The sequence below is a fragment of the Dermacentor albipictus genome, chromosome 9 (assembly GCF_038994185.2).
Source record: "Dermacentor albipictus isolate Rhodes 1998 colony chromosome 9, USDA_Dalb.pri_finalv2, whole genome shotgun sequence".
Lineage (NCBI taxonomy): Eukaryota > Metazoa > Arthropoda > Arachnida > Ixodida > Ixodidae > Dermacentor > Dermacentor albipictus.
Window position 1 is genome coordinate 65,860,975 of NC_091829.1, and position 27,710 is coordinate 65,888,684.

General features: G+C 44.8%; 1 protein-coding gene across 1 annotated transcript; it reads left to right on the forward strand.

Moving 5' to 3' along the window:
* The first annotated feature begins 1,464 nt into the window (after nucleotides 1-1,464).
* Nucleotides 1,465-27,411, forward strand: LOC135921827 (zinc finger protein 850-like). Its single transcript, XM_065456171.1, has 2 exons — nucleotides 1,465-1,574; nucleotides 23,828-27,411. The coding sequence occupies exon 2, from the start codon at nucleotides 24,125-24,127 to the stop codon at nucleotides 26,150-26,152; it is 2,028 nt and encodes a 675-aa protein (XP_065312243.1). The 5' UTR covers nucleotides 1,465-1,574; nucleotides 23,828-24,124; the 3' UTR covers nucleotides 26,153-27,411.
* Nucleotides 27,412-27,710: the final 299 nt, after the last annotated feature.

The window sequence follows — 27,710 nt, forward strand, 5'->3', positions numbered from 1 at the left end:
CTATTTCTCGAGTTGCGTCGCACTGTATGTTTAACGGCGTTCTCAGCGTGCAATTTCCCGCTGCTCCTTTTTTGTAATCCAGTGCATTAATTCATAACATAAACATGACCATATGCCATGCTTTCTTTAAATGTGCTCCTTACCGCTGCCTTTCTACTCCACTGAACTTGCCAGTATCTATAGCATCGACAAGTTCATAGACCAAACCGTCATGACATTAGTCGGGCAGCGGACTCGGGCATGCGTCTCAGTGCGTGTTTTCAGAACATCGAAGACCGGGCGCCGTAGCAGAAATTTTCCTCGCGTCTGTGCTTGCTGCATACCCGAGTTGTAGCCGATGACTGTTTGCCGGTTTTATGTTTCGCAAGCCAAGCTTCACGCAGCTTCTTGTCCTGCGGCTACGTGTGAATAAGGCTGACACCGGCCTCCGTTACGTGCGTCCGGCCCTGTGGCACCGAGCAGTAGCCTACCATGTCGCGCGCCTTCAAAGGCAGCCACTACCTGTAGTAGTGCTTTCAAGCGTTGTAAAGGAGACACTCGAAGCGGGTAAATTTCGCCACTAAATGAAAACCGCAGCGTACGAGGGAATTTAAACTCGTTTTCAGCTCGCTTCGGCGCGCCCGAAGCAGCCGACGCGGCCGCTATGTCCACGTGATCCCTCCTAGCACGTCACGCCGACGGTGGCGCCAGCTTTTCCAGTGGTGGAGCTCGAGGCCAGGCGAGGTTGGTGGGATTCCTCTTGACTCGCTCGATCGGTGGCACACATGTAGAGAGAACAACATATATGTTTATCGAGACAGCACCGAGCGTGGTCATGACGCCGACTTCGTTTGCGCAGGCGCTGCTGCTATCGTCAATAGAGAATTTTAGTTTAGGGGACGCAAGCGGCTTGCGTGCGCAAGAACTAGTGGCGACGGTACTGCGCATGCTCAGGCCCCTACGTTTGGTTTGCGCATGCGCAGTACCGGCGCCCCTAGTTCTTGCGTGCGCAAGCGGCTTGCGTTCCCTAAACTAAAACTCTCTAATCACATCGGCTGCCTTTCTCGGTGGAACCTGCCCTTCCTAATATTTTGCTCGCAACTGGAATGACATTGCCTGCCAACTTCCCCTACCTTCAAACGAAGATACCATGGGTGGATGGATGGATATTATGAGCGTCCCCTTTGGAACGAGGTGGTGCGTTGCGCCACCAAGCTCTTGCTGTTATACTGTTTAATATTTTACCTAGGTTAAACAATAAAAAACAGAAGAAAAAAAGAAACACTATGAACTCCCACAACCAAATTTTCTAATCCCCTATTGCGAACTGTGCTTTTGTACGTCTCCGTTTTTTTTTTGTCGTTTCCCTAGTTTTATTCCACCAATCGCCTCTTACTTTTCCAAGTTCCAACCAATTCAGCCTCAAGCCCGCCACTTCTAGCCCTAAACGTGCTTTCCGCCTGGCCACAGCGAGCAACTGCCTGCGCGGGAGACTCGCTATTTCTACTTAAGCAGCCTCTGTGCCTCTGTCTTGGAACCACTTCAGGCACGCCACCGCACCGAGCCTGGTCTTGACACCGACTTTGTTTGCGCAGGTTAGTCACCTACCTTGTGCAAGATGTGACCGAACGTTTATTGCGGTGTCGTGCCCTTCTGACACATTTGATGCCACTCGGAAAATTTTGTGCCACTCGCTATGTTCATTATGTGTGAATGCTCACCTCACTTTTCTTTTACTAAGCCCTTTCTGGGGACATTGAACTTAACCCCGGTCACATTCCCACTCCGGTATCCCTTGAATCCATTGCTAGCGTCCTATCCCGTTTGGAAACCTCTCAGAACACCGTTCTGTCTGAGCTCGCTCTAATTCGTGCTACACAGGCTACCATTCAAAACCAGGTCGGTCGTCTATCCACCCGTGTCGACGCCCTTGAGAAAATTGTAGACGCTCTTAAATCAAGCCACTCGATACCTGTATCCAGTGAGAACCCTGAAATAATTAAACTCACTTCACGAACAACCTCGTACAGAAATGCGATGACTCGGAAAACCACCTTCGGCGGGACAACCTACTTTTTTTTCGGTGTTGAGGATGCGCGTGATAAAACTTGGGAGCAATCAGAGTCTCGTGTTATTTCACTGTGTGCAGATAAACTTCAAATTGCCATCACCAAAAATGACATAGAACGCGCACACAGGCTTGGCCGTTTCCAGGCCGGTAAACACCGACCAAGTATAGTGAAACTTCCGCGGCTCAAAGATAAGTAGCATTCTGTCTGCCGGGTGATGATTTGGGATTTGGGACTGCCGGGGCCAAAGCTTAAAGGTTCGCCAATTTCTATCCGGAAAGACTTTTCGTTGCGCGTCCAGCTTGCAAGGAAAAAGTTGTACGCCTATGCGAAACAAAACAACGCCTCCACTTTCAATATACGCTTCGATAAGCTTCATATGAATGAAAGGCAGTTTTTTTTTTTATGACGTGCAATCCGACTCAGTTTTAGAAGTTAAGACCTAGCCATCACTGCAGGCTTGCCCAGTACTCTCCTTTCCCTCCCAGCCGCTACTAAACCCTGTTGACGCATCACGCAATCACATACTATCTGTTATACTGGCTAATGTTTGCAGTTACATGTCAAAAAAAAAAAGATACCGTTGAAGCCCTTCTCGACGACAATAATACAGACATGGCCATTTTCACCGAGTCTTGGTTAACCCCTGACATAGATAGCACTGAGCTACAGCATGCAGATTCCTCTTACACTGTTTTCAGACGCGATAGGAAGGAACGAAGGGGTGGTGGCGTTCTTGTCTTCATGAAAAACAGCATTCCTAGTTGCCGGCTCCTGAACAATTGTACTCACGAAATTCTTTGTGTACAGATATCCATGCCTACATGCACATGCATACTCGTATCTTGTTATCGCCCACCCGATTATGACCGATCCTTTATCGACAAACTTAACACTCATTTTAGATGCAACCTCTCAATTCCCACTTGCTAACTATTTTATTTGTGGTGATTTTAACTTTCTTGATATAAACTGGGACGATCTAACAGTATCATCCCATTAGTCAAAAGATTTCCTTGATTTAGCCTTAAACTTCAACCTTACACAAACAGTAAACTTTCCTACACGTGGCCCAAACACCCTTGACCTGGTCCTCACTTCTCAACTTGAATACATTCAATCGTTAGCATGTGTCAGTGGGCTGAGCGATCACAGTATTGTCCTTTTCAATTTGAATATCCCTGTTTTAATCAAACAGTGTTCAATAAAATTAATACGGGACTACAATAAAGCTGACTGTTCCAAAATTAACAGTGAACTAAATATTTTTTTTAATACCTCAATGAAACTGCCTTCAGAAGGTATGTTGACGGAAACTGGCTGTTGTACAAGCAAAAGCTACTCAGCTTAATAATTACATACTCCTTGTTTGCATTCGTGGTGTCATGGGAAAGCGTTGGTACATAAACCAACTAAAAAAGCTAGCACAGAAGAAAAAGTGCCTTTTCAGAGTGGCAAAAAAAATGTTCTGCCCCGAAATGGAAGAAATATGTCACCTGCCTGTGCGAGTACAACCTTCTGAAGCTTTCTCACAAAAAATTTTATCGCCAGGATCTTTTCAATATCGTCCGTGTAAACCCGAAAAAATTTTGGAAAGTACTCGCACCAAGTAGAAATCAGTCGCATAACATTACCATAACTAATCTTGATGGGTCCCATGTTCCAGTTGAAAAGCGTTCTGATGTCTTAAATTCATACTTCCTTCTTCACTTGTGAATCTTCCACAAACATTCCTGTTTTACCAACATTTTGCAGCACTGAAATGCCTCCCGTTGATGTAATTGCTGAAGGTATCGCAAGCCTAATCAATAAACTTAAAATATCTAGCTCCCCCAGACCTGACAACATACCAGTGAAGATACTAAAAGCCACTAACGTCATTTCTAGCGAGGTATTACAAATCATTTTTACCCAGTCTATAAGCGAGGGTACTATGCCCAAAGACTGGCAAGTAAGCAAAGTAGCCCCCGTCTTTAAATCTGGTAAGCGTTCCAACCCATCCAATTATTGCCTGATCTCACATGTATTGTTTGTAAACTTTTCGAACATATCATATATTCCCATATAGTGTCCCAGCTCGACAGAAATTCTTTATTCTTTAGCAAACAACATGGATTTCGTCTGGGCTTATCATGCAAAACACAACTTTTTTAATTCACTACAGATCTCCACCTAAACTTATATTCTTCATTGCAGACTGATGTAATTTACTTAGATTTTTCAAAGGCTTTCGATTGCGTCCGTCATCATCAACTAGTGTCCAAACTTTCATGCCTTCACCTCGACCTGCTAATCGTATCATGGATCATTTGCTTCCTGACAGATCGCCTCCATTTCACCTGTGTTGGCAGTCGCTGTTCAGATACTACCAAAGTAATATCGGGTGTACCACAGGGATCCGTCCTCGGCCCACTCCTTTTTCTAATATACATTAACGACCTCCCAACAGACATATCATCTACAATACGTCTATTTGCTGATGACTGTTATTTACTATCGTGTCAGTACTAACACTGACCAGCCCATTCTGCAAAATGGCCTAAATTCTACTGACAAGTGGTGCTCATGCTGGATGATGGAACTAAATGTCTCCAAATTCAAGTTAATGCATGTGTCATGTAAACGCTTTATATCCGAATTTCCATACTCTTCAGGCTATGTGAATTTATCTGAGGTCGACAGTTACTGCTACCGTGGCGTCATCACTAACAAAATAAATTGGTGGAACCACGTTCTACAAATAGCAGCCGATGCCTGAAGATCCTTTAACTATATTAAAAGATCCCAATCCTTATCCCCTCCGTTGATTCGTAAACTAGCATGAAATTTTCATCCGTACCAAATTAGAATATGCGTCTACTACTTGGAATCCGCATCAGAAGTACTTGATTGACATTTTAGATGCTACTCAAAATCATGCCTCCCGTTTTATCTTATCATCAAATTATGACAACACTATCAGCGTTACTAACTTGAAGTTATCTATTGGTCTACCCCTTTGAGCATCAAGACGTATAATTTCGCAACTCTGCCTATTCCATAAATTGTACTATAACTTTCCTGACCTTCCTTCTTCACTTTTAGTTCCACCCGTGAGCTCATCAAATCGCCTATTCAATTCTTTAAGTATTCAACGCTTTCATGGTTCTACAAATGCTTTCAACAAATCCTTCCTTCCCGTTGCAATAGAACAATAGAACTTGCTCCCGGAATCCATTGTTGTAGAGCGAAACCCTTCGAAATTTCGAGTCACTACCCACCCTTATTTGCAACTAATTATGCAAAAACCTGTTTTTTCTTAGTGTCTTTTCAGTTGTTTTTTGGTGCTTTGTACATGACCATTCCTTCGATGATAGTATTGTTGTTTTGCCCCCCGCCCCTTATGTAATATCCCACATGGGGCCTTTAAGGGACTAATAAATGATGATGATGATGATTTCCAAATGCACAGAAATCGATGGAGCAAATTTTTGCAATAACGCAAAGAGCACCAATTAACTATTTGAGGCCCCAATCTGCCTGAGGATAAAGTCGCAGTTTCGCTCTAAGGCGAAACATCGATTGCGATATCAAATTAGTATACAGAGCTATACAAAGTGAGGATAGTAATTTTATCGGCTGTATAAACTCGTACACATTCGCTTACTAACTAAATTAACAAGCACATGGCGTCACGCACGCATAAGCAAACATGAACAGATCTCGTTCGATGACCACGGGAACTCGCTCTCAATACGCTGGAGTGAGGAAGCACCGCAGCAGCAGCGATCGAATTTACCTTCGTGCTGCCTATCGCTTCAACGCGAACTGAACGGCGAAAACAGCGCACACGAAGCTATCAGCACTCTGTGCACTCTGTCCCGATCGCAGAACGCTTTCAAGACAGGGCCCAAGCACGCGCCCGCGCCATACACAGCAGCTGCCACAGTATAACGCTCCCTCTCCTGCCCCATCTTCCGGTGCCTTGCGCGCGCAGGACTGAGCCGCCATCATCGCTCGCCCTCGCACGCTTTCACTGGCACATACGACGCGCGACGACGATGTTATCACTCGACCTTATACGGAACATCACGGCAACGTCATAAATACGAGAGCAACTATTCGCAACAGAATTAGGCATGTGCGCCTTCTGCAGAAAAAATTGGGAGGCAACTCGGCATGTAATGGAATACCAATATATTCACCCAGCAAGGTCGACAGCGAATGATTATATATATATATATATATATATATATATATATATATATATATATATGTAGTAGAACTTGATTATAGTTCAAGCAGCATAGCCTATGTGACTATTTGCCGCTGCCTTGTCTCAAATGGGATTTTAGAAGTGATCATCAAAATGTGGTGTTGGCAATAGGGATTTGTCGCTCTCTCAACCGCGCGGGTTAGGTATGGTTAGGTTAGGTTAGGTAGGACATGTGCGTGCTCGTCTGTCACGAGGCTTCACTGTGCTGGGAAAGGGCACCCTTTGGTAAGCTCCTAGTTCAGAGAGCCCCTATTTCATGCTTATAGCTCGATCGCCAAGATTAATTATAACTGGCAGCCAATTCTCTCCAAACATTTTGTCAATCGTTGGCCATTCGTGTATTCTGCTTCAGGCATGTAGAAGCATATCGTACAAGCATTTGTTGTGGCCTTTAGGGTAAATGAATGGTAACTACATGCAAAGGCTTTCTAAAAGTATGTACTCGTAGCATTTGCAGGTGTACTCAATGTTCTTATGGAACAGTTGGTTGGGTGGCTGTCTCAGGACGAAGAGGGCCCAGGTATCGTACTGGCACACAAGATACCTACCAAATTCTTGTTGCAGTCTTGCTGATGTCTTGGGCCACTTTCGCATTTCTCGTGAGCAAGTTTACCCACGGGTAAAATGCACTGAGCTGAGTGTTTTCTGTCCTTTGACAGAAAAGCGTACCTATACATATATATTACTGTGTTTCATCTCTCGTTTCGGGATCTAAATGTTTCACCGCCATCGGCATGGTACGCGCTGCGAAACGCGGCTGCTGAGATCCTACGAGTTCGGTGGGACATGGCTGGCACTTGATTGTTTAGCAAAGCAGTGGCCCATTAGGCGGCCTTTTGTTCGACCTACATTTATCAGCTGCGAAACGAATCAGTAAAGCGAGCTCCACCACACAAAGACACTCCCTGTGCAGAAGCAAGCTTTCAGAATCGCTGCTTGGAATGAGCATCGCAAGTGTAATACAATATCGCTCGACGAGGCATGTTGACTGCAAGTTCGACGATCGCGGCACATGATAAGCATTTCTATATATGAGGGCACAAAGAAAATACAATAAAATGCAGGATGGATGCGAAGAACGACGCACACCACTGGGGCTGACTCGCAACTTGCACACAAATTCACCCTTAAAATTGGGAGGCACGAGGATAGATGGATGGATGGATGGATGGATGCTATGAGCGTCCCCTTTGGAATGGGGTGGTGGATCGCGTCGCCAAGCTCCTATTAGTATATTGCCTAATGTCCTGCCTATGTTAAAAAAAAGGAAACGAAAAACTCACGATTTCCCACAACCAAACTTTCTGAACAGCCATTGTGAACTTTGTTGTTGCATGACTCTGTTGTTTGTAGTTCCCCTACTTTTCTTCCACCAACCTTCCAATTGCCGCTTACTAATCTCTACTGCAGACATGTTTACTTTTCCCCTGCTTTCGCTGAACCCAAGGGCTTTCAAGGAGGCCTGGATGCCTAAATCAACCGGTGGGAAGGTATCTTCACATTCTAATAATACATGCTCCATCGTTTCCCTAGCTTTGCCGCACCAAGCACATGCTTCTCCTTCCTTCTTATATCTCGCTTTATAAGTGCATGTTCTGATGCTTCTAGATCTTGCTTCGAAAAGTAATGAGCTTCCCTTTGAGTTATCATAAATGTTTTATTTCCTGGTTTCGTTTTTTCCTCTTAAGTAGTTACTCATGCAAGTTTCTTTTCCATTGCCGCCGCCCATGAGATTATTTCAGCATCTCTGACTTTCCGCTTGACGTTCTTTGTTGCTGTGTTGCTCACCCTACAGACTGCATACTTACTGGTAGGCTTCCTAGTTCTTTTCTTCCACTGTGAATCAATGTTTTTCCTGTACAGATACCTCAAGACTCTCCCAGCCCATTTACCTTCTTCCATCTTCCTCAGTCATTCTTCACAATCAATTTTACTTTGAGCTTCCCTCACTTCAAAATCTGTCCAGCCCATATCGCCATACACAGCCTCACTTGTAGTCTTTCTTTGAGCGACCAATGCAAGGCGTCCCACTGACCTTTGGTTCCCATCAAGTCCTGATTGTACCCCTGATTTCAGGCGAACAACCGCATTGCTAAATGTAAGTCCTGGAACTATTGCACCTTTCCATATACCCCGGAGCATCTCGTACCTATTGTATCGCCATATCGCTCTGTGTTTCATTATGGCAGCATTTCTCTCCCCTATACTGTTATTCTTTCCTGTTTTCATATGTCTATTGCCTCTGTTTATGCATATACCAAGATATTTATATTACGCTAGGTATTTCCTGGCCCTGTGTTGTCACTGCCTGTTTTCTGTTTTCATTGAGCACTATAACACCTGATTTCTAACGCTAAATTTCAGGCCTAACTTATCTAACTAGACTTATCAACCTAACTTAGACATTGCGTATCACTTTGCTTGTTAGCTAGCAACACAACGTCGTCCGCTTAAAATAAACCCGGAAGCTACTGCTCTACTACTGTACCCGCCTGTTTGTATGAGAGATTAAACCCGATATTACTTCCTTCTAGCGCCCTCTCCATCCTCGTCATAGACAGCAGTGGGGATAAAGGGCACCCCTGCCTCGGTCCCTTGTTGATGTCAACTTTCTCCTCGCTCTTCAGAACGCTCCTCAAATACCACAACGCCAGAGCGAACCCTGACGGAGGGCCCCTGCTGCAAGAGTGTGTCAGTGTTTGCATCCATCCTGGTGTTCATGCGCTGTAATATACCGAAATGATAAATTACCAACTCACTGAAATTGCTGTTTTATTACATGACAGGTGGCACAGGAGCTATTGGAGCTTATTCCACAGCCATCAGCAATTATGCATACACAAATTTGCACAGCTGTGCGTAAATAACGAGGAAAGAGAGAGCGAAAATTTTTCTGTTAAGGCTGCAATACTCTGTTGGCAGACGTTGTTTGATGGTGTGTCCAAAGCGAGGTAATAGCCGTTAGGAGGCGGATGCGTGTGTGTTGCCTTAATTATCCCTGCTGCGTGCTTGTCGGAGCCAGTGAACTTGCTTCCAACGTGGTCCTGTTGTTTCAAATAAACACCAACTATACCCCACTTTACATTGTCTTGTATATACAGCTCGAGAGGTGGGGGAGAAGATACAACATTGCGTTGTGCGAGTGTCGAGTCGATACCTCCCATTTATTCATTGGCATAGAAAATTCTCCGAACTCGAAGTTAGCTGCTTTGCTGGATTGTGAGTCTCGATTGACTGGTCTGGCTAATGACCGACGCTTCCTCTTCAGTCCATTTTATGGCGACGCTGAAACGATTGATTGATGATTTCTTACCGTATGTCGTCATTTCTCTGAAATACTTCAGCAGCGTCCTTTTTCCGACTTGGCCTTATTTATATTTTTATGTTTTTCATTTTGCTAATTGTCCTCTGGATGCTTCTACTCGGACAGTCATGCAGAACTGGGAGGTTGCTCTCCCGCTCAGTTTTAAAGTGAAGTTTATCTCTCTCTCTCTCTTTGCCTATTTAACCCGGTTTCGCATGTCCTGTGTGAAAGGGGGAGAGATTGAAAGGAGGGCTGACCGATGACTAAAATTGTGCAAGCTAATGAGCGGACATGTTTTGCCTGCACATATAATGTCACCTCATTGATATCTCTAAAGCACAGATACCACATTGTGGAATAGCGAACAATATCCAACGGCTTGACATTGAAAAAAAAATTATTCACCGACAATTACAAAAACCCCTAATGCGAAATTTTAGTGCAGCTCTTTAGGTGTTTTGAATGCCACCGGTTGCGTTGCTCGTTGTTCAGAAAGAAAGTGTGAACATGGAAACATGCGTGGCTCGTGCAAAGTGCAGTCTCTAGTGGTGGCGGCACAGGCAAAGCAGTGCAAGCGCAGTTGATTCGAAGCCCATGCAGTTTGATGGATGCGCTCGCCACATGCCTTATTAATGACGTCATCGGCAATCGGGTGACGGCACACTCGGCGCCCACAACTAGCCATCTCATAGCGGATCGCCGCCATGAAGCACGCCTCGTGGTGAGACCATAGACGAGGCATTCTTTTGAGGGATCGCCAGCCGTTTGTGTGCAGGCGTAAGTGTGGGCGCGAGGGAGAAACTGGGGGCTTTTGCACCTTGAATAATGGCTCTGCCTAGGCACTACGGAGAAGGTTTCTCCGCACGTGTCATAGACGTTTGTCCCTAGGCATGCCGACATTGCGGAATGGAGTTGAGTTTGTTTACGCTTGGACGCTGGCTGCTGGTGCGGTAAAATAGGTGAAGCAGCGGGCACTGACACCTGATTTGGCGACCGCTGTGTCGGAGAGACGGTCTCGCAGCTTCGGCGCTTGTGCTAAGCTTTCTCGTGCCTTACGGCAAAGTACCTTGTAGATAACATCACAGATGTTTGTGTGGAAGCAGTAGCGACCGTAGTGGAGCTCGGGCCACATGTATTGAAAATCTATAAGGCACAGCGCCTTAACAACCGCATTTGAACGCAAGTGGCTGAAAGGCCGCCGGTGACGATGACTCGGCGCGAGAAAGTCTGTCCGACGTACCTTCAGAGGCAAAGTTCTGACCTGTGTTGCAGAAGTCAGGGGGCACAGTACTGCTGAACTTATATATAGCGTCACAAGTTGGCGGCTGGACGTAATTATATTTATTCAGTCATGTTTTTTACTAATTGTAATGCGTCATTATTTCGCATTATTTGCGGTGCCTCCAGGACACCAAAGCGGCAACGGGGACACCAAAGCTAGAACCCGGGCTATTCTGTGGGTGTTGGCTCACCGAGGCCTGCGCGTGCCAGGGGTGTATAAGATGTCGCCGACAGCCAATTTTTTATGCAAACACACCCTGGCACGCTTCGGCCTCCGTGGCCTCAACGCACGGGCCGCCCTTCTTCCAGCTTTGACCCCCCCACTACCCCTTAGGTGCCCTGGAGATCCTGCGCCGCCTGCTTTATTTAACCTCAGGTACTCTCCTGAGGCCTCCGTTTGCTGCTTACATGTGCCCTCCTGGAGCAGTGCTTGTAAAGAATGCAATTTATCGTCACGACGAAAAAAGCGACCCACAACTTGTGCAACACCAGTCAGAACCTTGCCCCTTCACACACATCGATCACCAAATAGGGCGTCTGTCCGGGCCCACAGCCTCAACGCACGGGCAGACAGCGGCAGAGCGTAAACAAACTCGACCGCACTTCCTAATTTTGGCACGTTTAGGGGACAAATGCTACAACACGTGCCCAGAAACCTCCACTGTGGTGCCTAGGCCGAGATATATTCAAGGAGCAAAAGCCCGTAGATTTTCTCTCTCGCGCCAGCTCTCACTCGCGCCTAGGGTGGCTAGAATGCTCGCGCCTGCACACAAACTGCTGGCGATCCCTCAAATGAACATCTCGTTCGTGTGCACCTAGGATCAGGTCACGTGAGGGATTCTTGTGCGACCATTGTATGACATATAGGTGTTCATTGATTTAGACACGCGTGTTTTCGACGCTACCTATTATTCTACACCTTTCTACATGTTTGAGCCGAGGATTGTATGGAGTAAGAAAATGGGCCTCCCTTGCAAATGGAATTGTCTAACATTAGCACCAATCGCGCCGAATCCGCGCCTGTTTCAATACCGGATTTGGTGTGTGCTGCTGGTTGTTTCTGCAGTTTCAAAGACCAATGCTCCCTACCTCGTGTGCAAAATGACAAGCATTAGTACCGGTAGAGGCAGTGGTACTAAACGCCTTGACTAAATGCAACACCCTCTACCCTCTGTGGGCAAGGCCAGTTAGCATCGCGCAAGCAATCTTGATTGGCGCGACATAAAGGACTTCGCCGCTTGTTTCAGGATACCACACAGAGGTCACTCTCCATGATTGAAGTTCAGAGAAGCTGCCTTCGACATGCTGAAGAAAACAACAAATTCCTAGATAAATAATGTGAAACCTATCAGACGATTTTACTGCTAATATAATGTAACAGGGAAAAAGCTTTATTAGGCAAGTTGATGGCATGCTGGTGTGTTAGGAAAAGGGGGAATGGGGAAATGGAGTCAAGTTGAATCGTTATGCCCCTTCTGAGTAAAAAAGAATCAGTTGGCGACAGTACTTAGTGAAAAGGTTGAATTTCAATTTAGCTAAATTTTGATCTAACGAAGTGCAGATCTTACTGACCTCTCTTTATCGAGGTTTAACTGTATTGTCATCCAATGGCACCTGTTGCGACACTTATTCATCAGCTATTTAAGTTTTGAAGGAAGTGCTAAAAATTATTTTCTGATTTCTTGCCTACATTGCTGCAACTATGGTGCCAGCAGTTCTGCAGCTTGCAGTGGAGGTTATTTCTTTAGCGACGTGTGTGAAAATTCATCTTAAGTAGGCTGCCCTGTACAAAATGTTAACATGCAAGGAGATATAGAACTCCCCTGCTTGTTTTGATCTTTATTGGTGCCTCCGCCTGTCCCATCACTATTATCCCAAAATCCTTTACAAGGAAACTACGAAGAACGAAATGTTCTCATTCTGCTGGAAGGACATTAACTCGCAGTCAACAGATTGGCAGTCCAGGATTGTGCCTCTCAGCCACTCTGCTCATGCATCAGTGGAGAATACTTGGAGAGCAGGATGGTGCCAGCAGCTGCCTTGACTGTCCAATGCCCGCTAAACATCTGTGTATTGGATAGAGCTGGCATCTGTACCTTCATAGTCAAGCATGTAGCTTTCCCAGTTGTGGAAGTGGTCCTAAATTATTTTCATCGGCATGTAATGACAAGGATTGTAGAGCTCTGCTTGTCCTCATTTTGACTGTATGGTGCTGGTATCCTTCTGATTCAAAGTTAGCGTAAGGCCTGCAATGGGGCAGCCAAAATATAAGCTTTAGAAAAGCTGGACCAAAGAAGCTAAAGTCTTGTTTTAGTAAAAAGCAGTGGCTCATTCTGTCTGCATGTTCTCTACACTGATTTCAAGTACACTTTTAGGCAGGTCTTTTGTAGCTTGATTAGCATCCATGACACCTTTTGTGCAATTAGTTCTGCGGACTTGCTGTTCTTAAGTATGGTAATTCTTTTTAATTCAATCAGATATTCTGTCATTCTTGAAAGGGAGAGGGTACAAAATACCATGGCCGTTGCGAGAACAAATTTTCAAGCAAATCAACCATAGTACTGTGAGAGAGTTCATAGCGGACGCTGTCCCTCTTAGTTTTCTTAGAGCTGATGGTTATGCTTGCACAAGAAGCAGCAAAACTATTCGCTATCTTCTGCCCCTGAAATGCATGTAGATTGAGTCTGCCGAGTCGATAAAAGCTCAATTAAAGAAAATGCTGGACAGGTGTATGTGTTACTGAGTTTAAAAGCTTAATTCAACAGATTTTTATGTTCTGATAATGTCCTCAATGTACCTCTGCAATCTGCGCAGTCTTCAATAGCAGTCATGATGTTTAATCTTGATAAACAAGCACAAGCTCCATCATCTAGATTGTTCGAAGCTTGAGCTTGAACACTTGCATGGTGTGTAGAATGGTGGCTCAGTAGGTGCTCTCTCTGCCATGTTTTCCAATATTGCTCAATCAGGGTGTCTACCAATCTGGAAAACCGGGAATTCTCAGGGAATTTGAATAGTCTGGAAATACTCAGGGAATTTGTGCTTCTACCAGGGAAAATTAGCCGGAATATTATTGAAAGGGAACAAAAGTCGTGTTAATGCTGGCTCCGGTAAAAGAGGAATCTCAACGAATCGTCACTGACGCCGTGTCATCGGCACGTGGTATTGCCAGAGTAGTTAACGACCGATTTTCCAGATGCCCGATTTTTTGGACATGGCCAATAATTCGCATGGCTTCACAGCACCACCACGTACTCCATAGACTCAATGTATGTTGCCCTGGCTGCAGTTCTGAACTGGCATTAATAAGCCACCAACGCCGCCATTTTGATTATCTAGCCGCCTCGAACCGGTGCTGTCGCACACAGATCCGCTGGCAGCAGTAGCCACCACCGCGCAACGTTAATCATAGCTGCTTCTACGTTCGCTACCTTCTTGCCGTGCGGTGCCGTCTTTTTCATTGAAAGAATTCGCCGCTGTCAGCAATGGCACCGACTCCGCCTTTGTAGTCCTCGCGATTGGCTTCGAAGCTCGCAAAGCAAAGCGCATTGCGTAATGACAATCTCCGAAAGTTAGCTTCGCCTCAGTACAGAAATGTTACGCGGTGAAGCATAAAAAGTGCGGGAAGGGGAAATTGTCACGGAACGCAGTATGTATTCCTTAATTATACACGCGTGCACCCTCGTCTCCTGTCACATTACGAGCACCGATATGCCTAATAAGTGTACTGGCAGGCCTTAAAAGCTTTTTCGGACGTGCCTGTGGCAATTTGAGCCCTTAACTCCTTCTTTGCCACGAGAAAATGGTAGTTTTTTATAGGTCTCGGGAAAAAAATATTTACCACTACAAATAATATTCCAGTGCACATTGCAGCATAGCATGTTGCGCGTAATGAAATTCTCTTTCCAAAAACATACGTTTCCAACCAAAAAAAAATTTAGGTAAGACGAAAATTCTAGAAAGCGCCATTTTTCCTGCCAGTTGATAAAAACAATAAAAAACGATATTTGATATTAATATCGAAGGAAATTCTGAATATACATTTCAAAGATAAATAACCCAGGAATAGTGTCTGCTATTTTTTCATCTTTGCGGTCCTCGGAGCACATTTTGCAGTTTCGTCTTTTAGGCATCTTCTGAGGATGGTCCGATCAAAAGTCCAGGGAATGTACTTCACCAGTTTGTCTATAGTCATGCACCTCTTCCAGGACCTATTGCTCCCAGCGTAGCCAGGCAACTACAAAATTATGCATCCAAGCATATCTGCTTTAATTTTTGCTGATTGTCTTTATCACTTCTGCAGAGAAGAGTAGAAAAAATCCCACAGCTTTGCAAACTGTCTTGCACTTATCCGCAGTGCTGGGCCAAGATGTGCTATGGGTGGCCTTCTTGGCGTGAACAGAAGTTTCTTGGCTGCCGATGGCAGCACATCATAACCAAGCGAAGTATACACTCTGAAGATAATCAGGAGTTCTCAGGTTGTACAATAAGGTCGGCAGATTAGTACGCGCTAGGAAGGAGACCGCTCAAGGCCGTAACCTAAGCTTGCCAGTGAACAGTTGCGGATGTCCCATGCTGACTCAAAATATCGTAGCCATCTGAGCTTGAATCTGATTTGCTTTCATCTTTGGAATCATAGCTTGAGTCCTCATCACTAAATTCAAGTGCAGGTGCAGCATAGTTTCGAGCACGGCGCTTTTCTCGCGACGCAGCCGCGCAGGATGACGCGTTGGGAGCCACTTTCAATAACTACACAGTGACACCGGCGGCGCCCCTTGCCTGAATGTACAAGAGAAGCGAAACCGATGCTCTTGGAAACTGGTCGAAAGTGCCACGTCCACATGCTAGACATGCGGCGGACCTTCAGAAATACACTTTGGTGGAATAAAACGACTCGGACTCCAAACCGAAGCTCACTAGTAAACCGCTGGGGTCATTTTGGGTTAATTATCACCGCTCAGCATTGGTGGACGGCAAAGCCGGTGATATAATTTAATTCTTGACATACTGGGAGTCATTTTATTACAAAATTTTGATGCTAGTGCAGTGTAATCGTGAGCGACATGATTTTTTCTCAAATGCGACAGAAGGTGACGGCCACTCCTCTTTCCGCTACAACATACGTGCATTCGTTCACAAAAAGGTCCATAAAAAATCGCATCACCGGAGCGCGAAAATTTTAACTGGTTCGGAAAGCTCAGTGCCTGAATGGCATGAAGTGGATATGAAACAGCTCCGTGTCGAAATCTGCGATCTAAAGTATCAGTTCCCTGTGATCGATTTTAATATGCGTGGTAGCAAAAGAGTTAAGGGCAGGTAAAGACATGCATTCATTTTTTTTTGGAATGCCCGATTTTTCGGATGTTTTCGCAGCCCATAGGGAGTCCGAAAAATCGGACGTTGACTGTACAACTGACCAAGCAGATGCGTCAAATGATCCATGGAGTGCACGTGTAGTGCAAGGAAGATGAGAACAGAAAGGACCGACGCACTGAGGAATTAACGAGAAAGGAAGCTTGCCGCCGCCTCTGTGAAGGAGCTTGAGCTCAAAAAACAGTGTTGGCTGACGCCGAGATGCAGGTGTCCCTCATTCAAACCAAAATAAACTCTTTAAAGCAGTGAAACCCAACACTGAGATGTTGTGTACGGGCTGAGAGTGTCAGGACACGTGAGGTTGACTTCCCAGTTGCTGAATGAGAATCTTGTGACACAGTTCAGCCCTCATCTGATGAGCTCGCTATCAGTAGATAGAAATAGCTCATATTTGAAAACATTTACTTCTGTATGCATCTCCTTTCCATTCGTATTTGAAAATGTTCGACTCGATTCGGAATGGGTTTTACCATTTTTCCGCTGTGCATTTTACTGTCACCTTCTTTCTGTTTTCTTTTTGAATAAAATAGCTATTACTTCTTACTATTCAAACTGGATTAAATCATTTTTTGTTTCAACATGCTTACTTGAGAGTGACAGCATCGGGCAACATGGTGTCAGCCCGCCTTGATATAAAACAAAGTTCTGGCTCATTCAGGGAATTTTCCAAAGGGGCTCAGGGAAAACCTGGAACAATCGGGGAATTTGGAAATGTCAACTTGGTAGACACCCTATCACCGAACTGTGCCATAACAGTATCTTCTCGTCACTGGATTTTGGAATTGAAATGTCTCTCTTCTTTGTGATAGAGAAAGCCTTTTGAGTCGCTTACCATTAGAGAAATAGACTGGAATAACTACTTCCATTTTCTCTGGCGATGAGGACATTTAATTAGAGGCCTGCGTTTTATTACTGCCTTTACCTTATACAACACTCCCAAATTCTTGAGGCATCAGCTTCATCTCGCTGAGAACCTTTTGGAGGCTGGAACTGCAGTTCTTAACATCCTCTCCCAAAAGCCTCACTATCATGCTGCCTTTTCTGCAATAAGTTTCCACTCAAACCTCCTTTGAGAGCAGTACTGTTGAACAATGCAATTGTTTTGTGAGAGTTGCATTGAATTTCTGACACTCTGCTGGCCAACAAAATGCTGCCACTGGAATGGTGATCCTCTGATGCAATGCAGCGTGACTGTAGAATTGGTTCGAAAGGGTTAGACCTATTTTATTGGAATGCATCATGTAACCGCGCATACAACAAAGGACAAAGAAGGAAACACACAGTATAGGCGTGGACAGACTGCGGACAGGCTCCTGCAGTCTGACATTTAGACACTGTCCCGTCTGTCCTGCTGCAGGAGCACCGTGCAGGGGTAGAAGGATTGGCAGGGGGTGGCAAATTGGCTGACCATTGTCGCCACTGTCGTAATTGTACGCCTAGGTTCCGCGACACTAAAGTCTTGAAGATGTTTGCGTCACAACTGAGCCGAGAAATCTATGAAGCTTACTGTATAAAAATGCAATCTGGCAGCTGCGTAAGCAGCTCTTCAGTGTCACTGAGTGATAAAGAGTTCAAATATTTACATGCAAATTTATGCCACTCACGCCCGCATGCCAACGTCGAGTGATGGTTGTCTGATGATTAGCAAGTGTGATTATGATACATGTATAAATCTGGGATTTCCCGGAGTAAATCTCAGTTGAAGTTCCGCGCCTGTCCTGTGTGTTTCCTTCTTTGTCCTTTGTTGTTTGCGCGGTTACATGATGCATTCCAATTCGACCACCAACTAGCCCGCCTATCCCTGTTAAACTATTTTATGCCTTGAGGGAGCTAATCATGAACTTCACCAACCTGGTTCCTAGCAAGAAAGTTGCAGTCTCGGTGGCAAGATCTTCTTTATATTTGGTACTCTTGATTTGGTCATTACACAAGCCACGGACATGCGCTGACGTTAAAAATACCTGAAAAAATGTGCAGGCTCCATAAGCTTTCTACTTGGTATTACAAAACGTGCACTTGAATGGTCTGATTTCCTGGCTCAGCATTCACCCAACAATGGACAGCCTGGGCACGAATACGATGCAGCTCTGAGCACCAGTTTCCCCACTTTCTACAGTTCTCGCGGCTCGCTGTCTCAACCAATCTTTCATTGTCACAGCTCTTAAAACAGTAGCTTCCCTTAAATACTGAAATATGCAGTCATGCCAAGGGGGTCAAAAATTCATACCGTCTACAGAACAGACTTCTTGCATGGTTTGTGTTCTGTCTGGAGAAACATAAGTGCAAATATCTTGAGGAAACTGACAAAACTTGTGTCACAGGGTCCCACATTATTTCAAGCAGGAATGGCGGTTACATTGGCTGCAGCAATTAGCTCATGGTGAGACTGCGATGGCCATTTCCTCAGCCGCATACCCATCGACTCAATCGGGGCTTCTCTGCAGAGTTGTCATGCTTCTTCCTCTTTTGCAGGTGTAATGCGGAGGCCAAGTAAATGGAAAGATTGGGCTAATAGCCTGGTTGTCCCTTATAGCAGGCTTTACACCAATAAGTGTTGCCGCAGAATGACATTTAGCGTGAATAGGCTTTTTGCAGTCCCAAAGAGCTGTGATCATTCTCGACTCACTGCACAGTATCTTTCTTCTTTCTTGATATTCATCTGTAGCAAAGCTTTTAAAGTGATAGCTTTCTTTACCTCTTCCCCCACTTTGCAGTTTGTCAGTCTCTGGCCATTTTGGTCAGCATGGCTCACTGGAGTTCTCGTCACTAGAAATAAAATAAACAAAAATGTTCGTTGGTTAGACTAATGGCGTTTTTTACTGGTCGATTCGGAGCAAGATTTCTTGCTCCGCGGCAAAGAATCCGAATTTCACTGGTCGATCTGGATCGGGTTCGCGCATTCCACTGGTTGTTTCGGATCAACTCAGTTCGCGCCGGATCACTCTCACTTGCTCTGCCGCCGAGGCGCGGATTCGGGCGGAAATAGCTCGCGTCACTTCCGTCTTCAAGCGAAATTGTTACCCGGTTGGTACGCACAACATTGTGTGCTTCGCAAAATGGCTGCGTTCTGTGCTGCTGCAGAGCTCGTTTAACGTGAGAGCTCAGACGACAGCGATTACGAGGTGACGCAGGTGCGTGCGAAGCCTTCTATGCACGTTGTCCATGCGCAATCCTTGTGGGCGCGATATGGAAATGACGGACTCTGACTGCTGCGATCAAATTACACACGGGGGACAGCGAGTTTGGTTGCCATGGGAATGTACAGAGCAGAAGTTGGGCATGGTTTCCGGAACCAGTTTGTGTGAGGTGTACGCAGACTTCCTGTGTGATCCCCCGTGGAGCGTTCTTGCGCTCCGCTGGCCGATTCAGATTTGTGTAACCCGAGCGCTCGCTCGAGGATTTCAGCGGCCGCTCCAGATCGACCAGTGAAAATGCCATTAAACTGTGTGCCCAGCAACAGAAGCTCGATGCTCTACCCATTAAACCATGGATGCATGCTTGAAGAGGGGGAAATAAACTCATGCAAGTCAGCATTTGTATGTCGCATAGCAACACTATAAAACATTAGTGCACATATCTTCCTGATGGTGATGAAGGATGAATTTACGGGATGCAGTCGGGCCTGAAATTACACTCTAATGTAAGTTCTTTTTAAACATTCCTAATAACACTTGTAAAGCTGCATACTTCCGGGCCAATATCCCATAGTAGGTATAAGCTAATCTTGGGGCAACAAGAAATTGCTGCACGTCTCTCATTATACTGTTATGCTTTGGCACATTTCTGCAAAGTCAAGGTTAGCCACTTTGTGTCTTATGATTGAGGAAGTCTTCATGCTCTGTAAGTGTACCGCTTTCTGTGTAAGGTCTATTATGGTGGTTTAGGAGTACTTTCGTCACTGAAATTTGCAGTCTCTTGTAATGCACAAGCTATCACATTCAAAGATATCAAGCTACAGTTCGATCTGCCAAGATCTTTTTTAAATATCGGCAGTCAAAGCAGTTCAATTAATCCAAAAACGTATGGGAGGAGCAACAAAGTCAGTCAGAAGATTAGGTTCTTTTTCTAAGCATTTGTTCGGTGGCACAAGTGAGGTCTATATGCTGACTCTTCGAAGATCATCCATACTCTTGCAGTTGTTGACTCACTACGTATGATGTGATGTGGAATGTAATGAATACAAGACATGGTGCACCACTTCTTTCCGGTCTACATTCAGCAAGGCATGTCAATTTTAATGGTTGAGCCATATTCCGCAGCGAAATCCCTATTAAACTCGCTTTAAAGCTTCTCTTGCTGTCTAGCTACTCACAATCTTCTTTCCACGAGAAGGCTACCTCATAGCGACCACCATCAAATCCAACTTTGCTTTGAAGCAGTTCAAGGACTGATAAAAGTATTGAGTTTTTCTAAACTGTCCTCTTCTGTCAAAATTTCCATGCTCTCGTATTCCCACAACTTTTCCCGCGCTTCGCGTCAGCGCTTTGCACACCCATGCCGTCAGCATCCGCAGCACCGCAACCGTCAGTCATCTTGACCCATCCACGCAACCCCGGCACCTTCTCTAGTAACGGCACTGACAAAGTCAACATCGAAGAATGGCTTATCGTATACAAAAGTGTTGCCGCAAACAACCGATGGGACCCGACAGTGATGCTCGCAAGGCCTGGTCATCTGTCAGCATGGTAGGATGGCTGAGGACAAGCCCACTGCAGAGTTCTGTTTTTTGCAATACCCAGTACCTCCACCAAAAATGAAACGGGCAGAGATATAAGGTTAAATAGGACCATGATTACTCTGCAGAAGACACAGCCGATTAAAACCGGTATGGTCAAATTTTAGGTTAGCCCCACTACGTCGTCTCATGTCTTGTTGGTGATCGTAGTCTTTGTCCCTCCCGTGGCACCATGCCATGTTCCATCATTTTATAGCATATACACGTCAACAATATCTGTTAGTAGTTTTCAGCCATGTTTTTGTTGACGTCTTTGATGATTGGTATGACTGGCGGTTTCCAATCTTGTGGAATCTGACCAGTCATTAAAGATTGATGAAAAATATGGAATAAAAACCTGCTCAGAGACAGTATTCTTTAGTAATTTAGAGTTAATATTGTCAGTACCTGCTGACGATGAAACTTTCCAATTATTAATGAGTGCTGAGCAATACCATCAATAAACAGCCTTATACCGTGATGTATGCAAAGGGTTGACCATTACTTTAACAGTTGGGGTCTTTTTATCCCGAATGCCTTATTTATGCACATAAACAGGTGTCAGCTATATCAATTGCCCATTTCAGTTAAAACTACACTATGGTATTGTGCCAAATCTGGCTTGAATAATCTAAATGAAAGGAAGATTGACATAGGTTCGACACTGCCAGAAGGGCTAGTTGCTGTGCAAGATCAGCGCCAGAAGGTGAAATGGCCTTCTGGCGCAAACTGTGCCTTATGTTATGGAACTCCACTGCCTCAACTATACTCTAGCACTCCAACTGGTGCCCTAAAGGACTGCTTCATGGTTTCAATTCAAAGTTATAGTGAACGGATGGGTTTCGCAAGCAATAAGTGACTCATCGTAAGAACAGTCGGTGCCATTGGGAGAGATGTGTGCCGTATCATCAAATGAATGCTGCTGCAGGCCACTGTGGAACATTTATTGGCTTGGCTCTTGGTCTTGAACAAGAACATATCCTCTGTGAAACTGCCGGCCAAGTAGTATTCATAAAGTATATACTATTGTTGGCCATACAGCATATTGTGTGTCCATCCATTCATTACCAAATACACCTGCTTCCAACACTGCGGGTGCATCCCCTGAACGTGCAAAATCATCGTCCGGTCTCACTGACCCAAATTTGCTGCAATAGGCTAGAGCATGTGATCTGATGGCACCCTAAACAATACCTAGATGAAGACAACATGCTGTTTGGAGTCCAGCATGGTTTTATGGAAGGTTTTTACTGTCACTCAGCTTATTGCCTAATATAACGACTTAGCAGTTAATAACAGGGAACAAATACAGACAGTTTTTAGATTTTGCCAATGCCTTTGATGAAATGCCTGCACATAAAACTCCCTGTAAGCTTTACGCAGTCGAATAGACACCAAATCAGTGCATTTTATCAGAGCCTATATTGAAAACCGTGTTCAGTACGTCAAAGTCGGCAATTGTATTTGAGGCATTTCATGTCAGGTGTAGCATAGGATAGGGGTCATTCTTGGGACCTTTTCTGTTCCTAATAGTCAATGACAGCAAATATGATTGGATGCATTGTACACGGTAGTTAAATCACAAGCTGATAAAACTAAGCTCAGCAATAACCATAAGATTTGCCACTAGTGTGAAGGGTAGGAAATGAGCTTGAACATTGATTAGTACTGTTATAAAGATAAGCAATAAGGAGACACCTTTACACTTTCCCTATTTTATTGGCAACAACACCTAACATGTTTCTACCTATTAGTACCTCGAGGTAATTCTAACTGAACACATGAGGTGGGATGAGCATATTGAAAACATTTGCATGAGCGCTCTCAGAAATTCATGGACCTTTGTCGCAATTTCAAAGGAGCCCCTATACAGGTAAATGTATAGGGACATTTGCTATGCTGTCAGACCGAGCTATGAATATGCATAAGCTTTGCGGGATCCATATGCCAATAAAATATTGTTAAATTAGAGTTATTACAGCAAATAGAAGTTAGGTTCATCTGCAATTTCTGCAGAAAAACTGATAGTGTGTTGCAGATGCTGAGTACTCTCCATCTTGAATAGTTACAGGGAAGATGCACTAGACAGGCTACAACTTTTGCATTTAGTGTACAACAGAGTCCAGCATTATGAAATAATTTGACCTGTGTCCTGTTTCTTGTGCCAGCATTCGTCAGTACCACAGTAGAATGATACAGGACCTATGTGCTGTGAATAATGTTTATAGATAGTAATTTTTTCTAAGACAAAGAATGGAATGAATAGCCTAAGAGCTTGTTGAAAGTAGATATGTTGTCATATTTGTGATTTGTATTGTTTGGCTATAATATTGTTTTCAAATGTTTGTATTTTTTGTCCCTTGATTACATTTTCTGTATATTCATTCCTCCTTGGACTCAAGTGAGTCGGCAGCATTTATAAATTTCAGAAATGTAACTATCTACCACAACAGACAGTACCATGAAACCTAGTTCGAGATGAAGTGCTGCTGTTCGTAATTTGGTCATCAGGCCCATGATAGTATTACTGAATGCTTGGGCTGTTGCACTAATACCATGCTCCCAGTCTTACTATATCTTACAGTTAAACAATGTTTTAAGCAAAAACTTGCGCAAATTTCATAAATTTGGCCATGAGCAATCATAAAAATATATTTGTATTTTCCAAACCAAATGGTTGACCTGCTGTGCTCTGATTTGATCTGAAATCACTACCAAGACATTGAATAAAGAAAGGGCTGATCTTTACCACTATATCTATGTAATTTCATTTCTTTGGCATATCAAAATTCAATTTTTATTTTTAAGTGAAAAGCATTACTCAGGTAACCTGTCTTGTTTTCTTGGTGCAGCATTGAAGCATTCCAGCTGTCCAGCAAATGCAGATGGTGCAGTTTCATGAAGGATACCGCTACCGCTGTAACTCCTGTGTCTGGATGGATAAACTGTGATCTGAAGTGCTCACCAGGATCCATGCAAGCCAACGTGTGTTTGAATTCCATTTGTGCCCTTTGAGCTTCTCGCGAACGTTCAAGCTGAAGCAACACCTGCACACTCACACAGCCAAAAGGCTATTTCAATGCCCTTCGTGGTCTCAGAGCTTCTCACAAAAAGTTATTCTAAGCAACACCTGTACATCCAAAAGTGAGATGCCATTTCATTGCCATTTATGCGCTAGGAACTTCATGGTGAAGTCTACGTTGAAGGAACACCTGCGCATTCACACAGGAGAGAAGCCATTGCAGTGCCCTTCGTGTCCTCGAAGATTCCCACAAAAGAGTAGTCTTAATCGACACCTGTGCACCCACACAGGCGAGAAGCCATTTCAATGCCCTTCGTGCCCTCAGAGATTTTCACTAAAGGGTAATCTGAACCAGCATGTGCGCACCCACACAGGTGAGAGGCCATTTAAGTGTCCTGCGTGCCCTCAAAGCTTCTCACAAACGAGTACTCTGAACCGACACCTGCACACCCATACAGGCGAGAACCAATTCCATTGCCATTTGTGCCCTCAAAGCTTCTCACTGAAGAGTCATCTGAACCAACACCTGCACACCCATACTGGCGAGAAGCCATTTCATTGCCCTTCGTGCCCTCCAAGGTTCTCACTAAAGAGTCTTCTGAACCAGCACCTGTACACCCACACAGGCGAGAAGCCGTTTCAATGCCCTTCGTGCCCTCGGAGATTTTCACAAAAGGGTAATCTGAACCTACACCTGCGCACCCACACAGGTGAGAAGCCATTTCAATGCCCATCGTGCCCTCAGAGTTTTGCACAGAAAAATACTCTGAACCGACACCTGTGCACTCACACAGGAGAGAAGCCATTTCAGTGCCCTTTATGCCCTCGAAGCTTCTCGCAAAAGTATAACCTGAACCAACACCTGCACACCCACACAGGCGAGAAGCCATTTCAATGCCCTTCATGCCCTCAGAGCTTCTCACAAAAGACTACTCTGAACCAACACCTGCATACCCATAGAGGAGAGAAGCCATTTCATTGCCGTTCGTGCCCTGAGAGATTTTCGCGTAGGGGTAGTCTGAACCAGCACGTGCGCACCCACACAGGTGAGAGGCCATTTCAGTGCCCTGCGTGCCCTCAAAGCTTCTCAGTAAAGAGTCAGCTGAACCAGCACCTGTGCACCCACACAGGCGAGAAGCCATTTCAGTGCTCTTCGTGCCCTCGAAGCTTCTCACGAAAGAGTACTCTGAACCAGCACCTGTGCACCCACACAGGCGAGAGGCCATTTCAGTGCCCTTTGTGCCCTCAAAGCTTCTCACGAAAGAGTACTCTGAACCAGCACCTGTGCACACACACAGGTGAGAAGCCATTTCAATGCCCATCATGCCCTCAGAACTTCTCACGAAAGAGTACTCTGAACCAACACCTGCACACCCATACCGGCGAGAAGCCATTTCATTGCCCTTCGTGCCCTCAAAGGTTCTCACTAAAGAGTCTTCTGAACCAGCACCTGTACACCCACACAGGCGAGAAGCCATTTCAATGCCCTTCGTGCCCTCGGAGATTTTCACAAAGGGGTAATCTGTACCAACACCTGCGCACCCACACAGGTGAGAAGCCATTTCAATGCCCATCGTGCCCTCAGAGTTTTGCACAGAAAGATACTCTGAACCGACACCTGTGCACTCACACAGGAGAGAAGCCATTTCAGTGCCCTTTATGCCCTCAAAGCTTCTCACAAAAGAATACTCTGAACCGACACCTGCACACCCACACAGGCGAGAAGCCATTTCAATGCCCTTCGTGCCCTCAGAGATTTTCACTAAAGGGTAATCTGAACCAGCATGTGCGCACCCACACAGGTGAGAGGCCATTTAAGTGTCCTGCGTGCCCTCAAAGCTTCTCACAAACGAGTACTCTGAACCGACACCTGCATACCCATACAGGCGAGAAGCAATTCCATTGCCCTTCGTGCCCTCAAAGCTTCTCAGTAAAGAGTCAGCTGAACCAGCACCTGTGCACCCACACAGGCGAGAAGCCATTTCAGTGCTCTTTGTGCCCTCAAAGCTTCTCACGAAAGAGTACTCTGAACCAGCATGTGCGCACCCACACAGGTGAGAGGCCATTTAAGTGTCCTGCGTGCCCTCAAAGCTTCTCACAAACGAGTACTCTGAACCGACACCTGCACACCCACACAGGCGAGAAGCCATTTTAATGCCCTTTGTGCCCTCAGATTTTCACAAAAGGTTAATCTGAACCAGCATGTGCGCACCCACAGAGGTGAGAAGCCATTTCAATGCCCATCGTGCCCTCTGAGCTTCTCACAAAAGTTGACATGGAAGGTTCACCTGCACTTCCACTAAAGTGAGACTGTTTCAGAGCTGTTCATGTCCTGAGAAGTTCTTGTGGAAGTCTGCATTAAACCAACAGCTACTCAGGCGGGCGGCCATTTGAGTGCCCTGCATGCCCTCAGCAATTCTCAAAAGTCCTTACTGAAGGACCATGTGTGCATCTACTCAGTGAGAAGCCATGTCAATGCTCTTCATGTACTCGAATGTACTCATGGAAGTTTGCACTGAACTTCACTTCCACTAATGTGATAGGTTGTTTCAGGGTCCTTCATGTCCTGCGAACTTGTCGTGGAAGTATTCACTGTGCCGACACCTGCTTGTCCACACAAAGTCCGTAGTGAAGGATCACCTCTGTATCCACTCGGGGAGACGCCATGTCAGGGCTCTTCATGTCCTCAGAGCTACTTGCAGAAGTTCACACTGAACTGACACATGCACAACCCACATAAGCAAGAGGCTGTTTCAGTGCCATTTCTACCCTCAAACCTTCGGACTTAAAAGCCATCTCAATAGGCACCTTGTCACCACAAGTGCACCACATATGCAGTGCAGCAGCGCTGAGTTGTGTGCACTCCTCATTGTTCCTTCGTGCTTTTCATGTTTTCTTTAATTTTTTCATGGAAGCTCTGCATGTGTGTAGGCCTGTAGCTCTATACTAGGATGAAACATTGTAAGTTTTCACTTTTCGTTATTATGATGTTTAAGCTCTTTGTTGCAGACAAGCACTTTTTTCTGGATTGAAGCGTTTAACTGCTCTTTACTAAATCAGTTGTGCAAGTTCGTTTCAGCACACTAAATAAAATTTAGTATTGGGTTTTGTTAATTATTGATATTTCAATACTTCCACTAATAGCATGTAATGTTTCAATTCATTCGCATTTATTGTACTGAACACTTCAAGAGAATTTGAGTGGCTATTTACTATTGCTATGTAATGCAGCTAAAACAACCTTTTCTCAGGAATTAAAATTATGCAATTATGTGCTTTTTTGATTCCTACTATGATTCAACTGGTTTTAGTGATACTAAATGCACTGGTATGAAATTTTCTTGCTCATAAAGATCCTTGTAGACCTTTGAGAATCTTGAAAATTGCTTCATAATAAAACATTGTTCTCGTGGACTGAAGGCCCTTCAATTTTTATGCATCCTTAACCCTTTCAGTGTCGTTTCTTCCCCCCAGATAAGATAGAAGAAACAATGACTTATTTTCGATTATTTGGAAGGGAAGAAATGACATGCATAATGGCACATGCAACCTTAGTATGGTCCTCACACTCTTGTATCTTTATTTCTATAACCTACTTAAAAGAGATTTGTTAAATGAAAGACAGTCATTCTATATGCACTGCTTGACCAAGTGGTTACTGCAGTTGGGTGCATAACAATAAAAAGGCAAGCAGTAGAGATAAACACAACAAT

Coding starts and splice junctions, on each gene's coding strand:
- LOC135921827 (XM_065456171.1), top strand. CDS start 24,125: ATGCCATTTCATTGCCATTTATGCGCTAGGAACTTCATGGTGAAGTCT.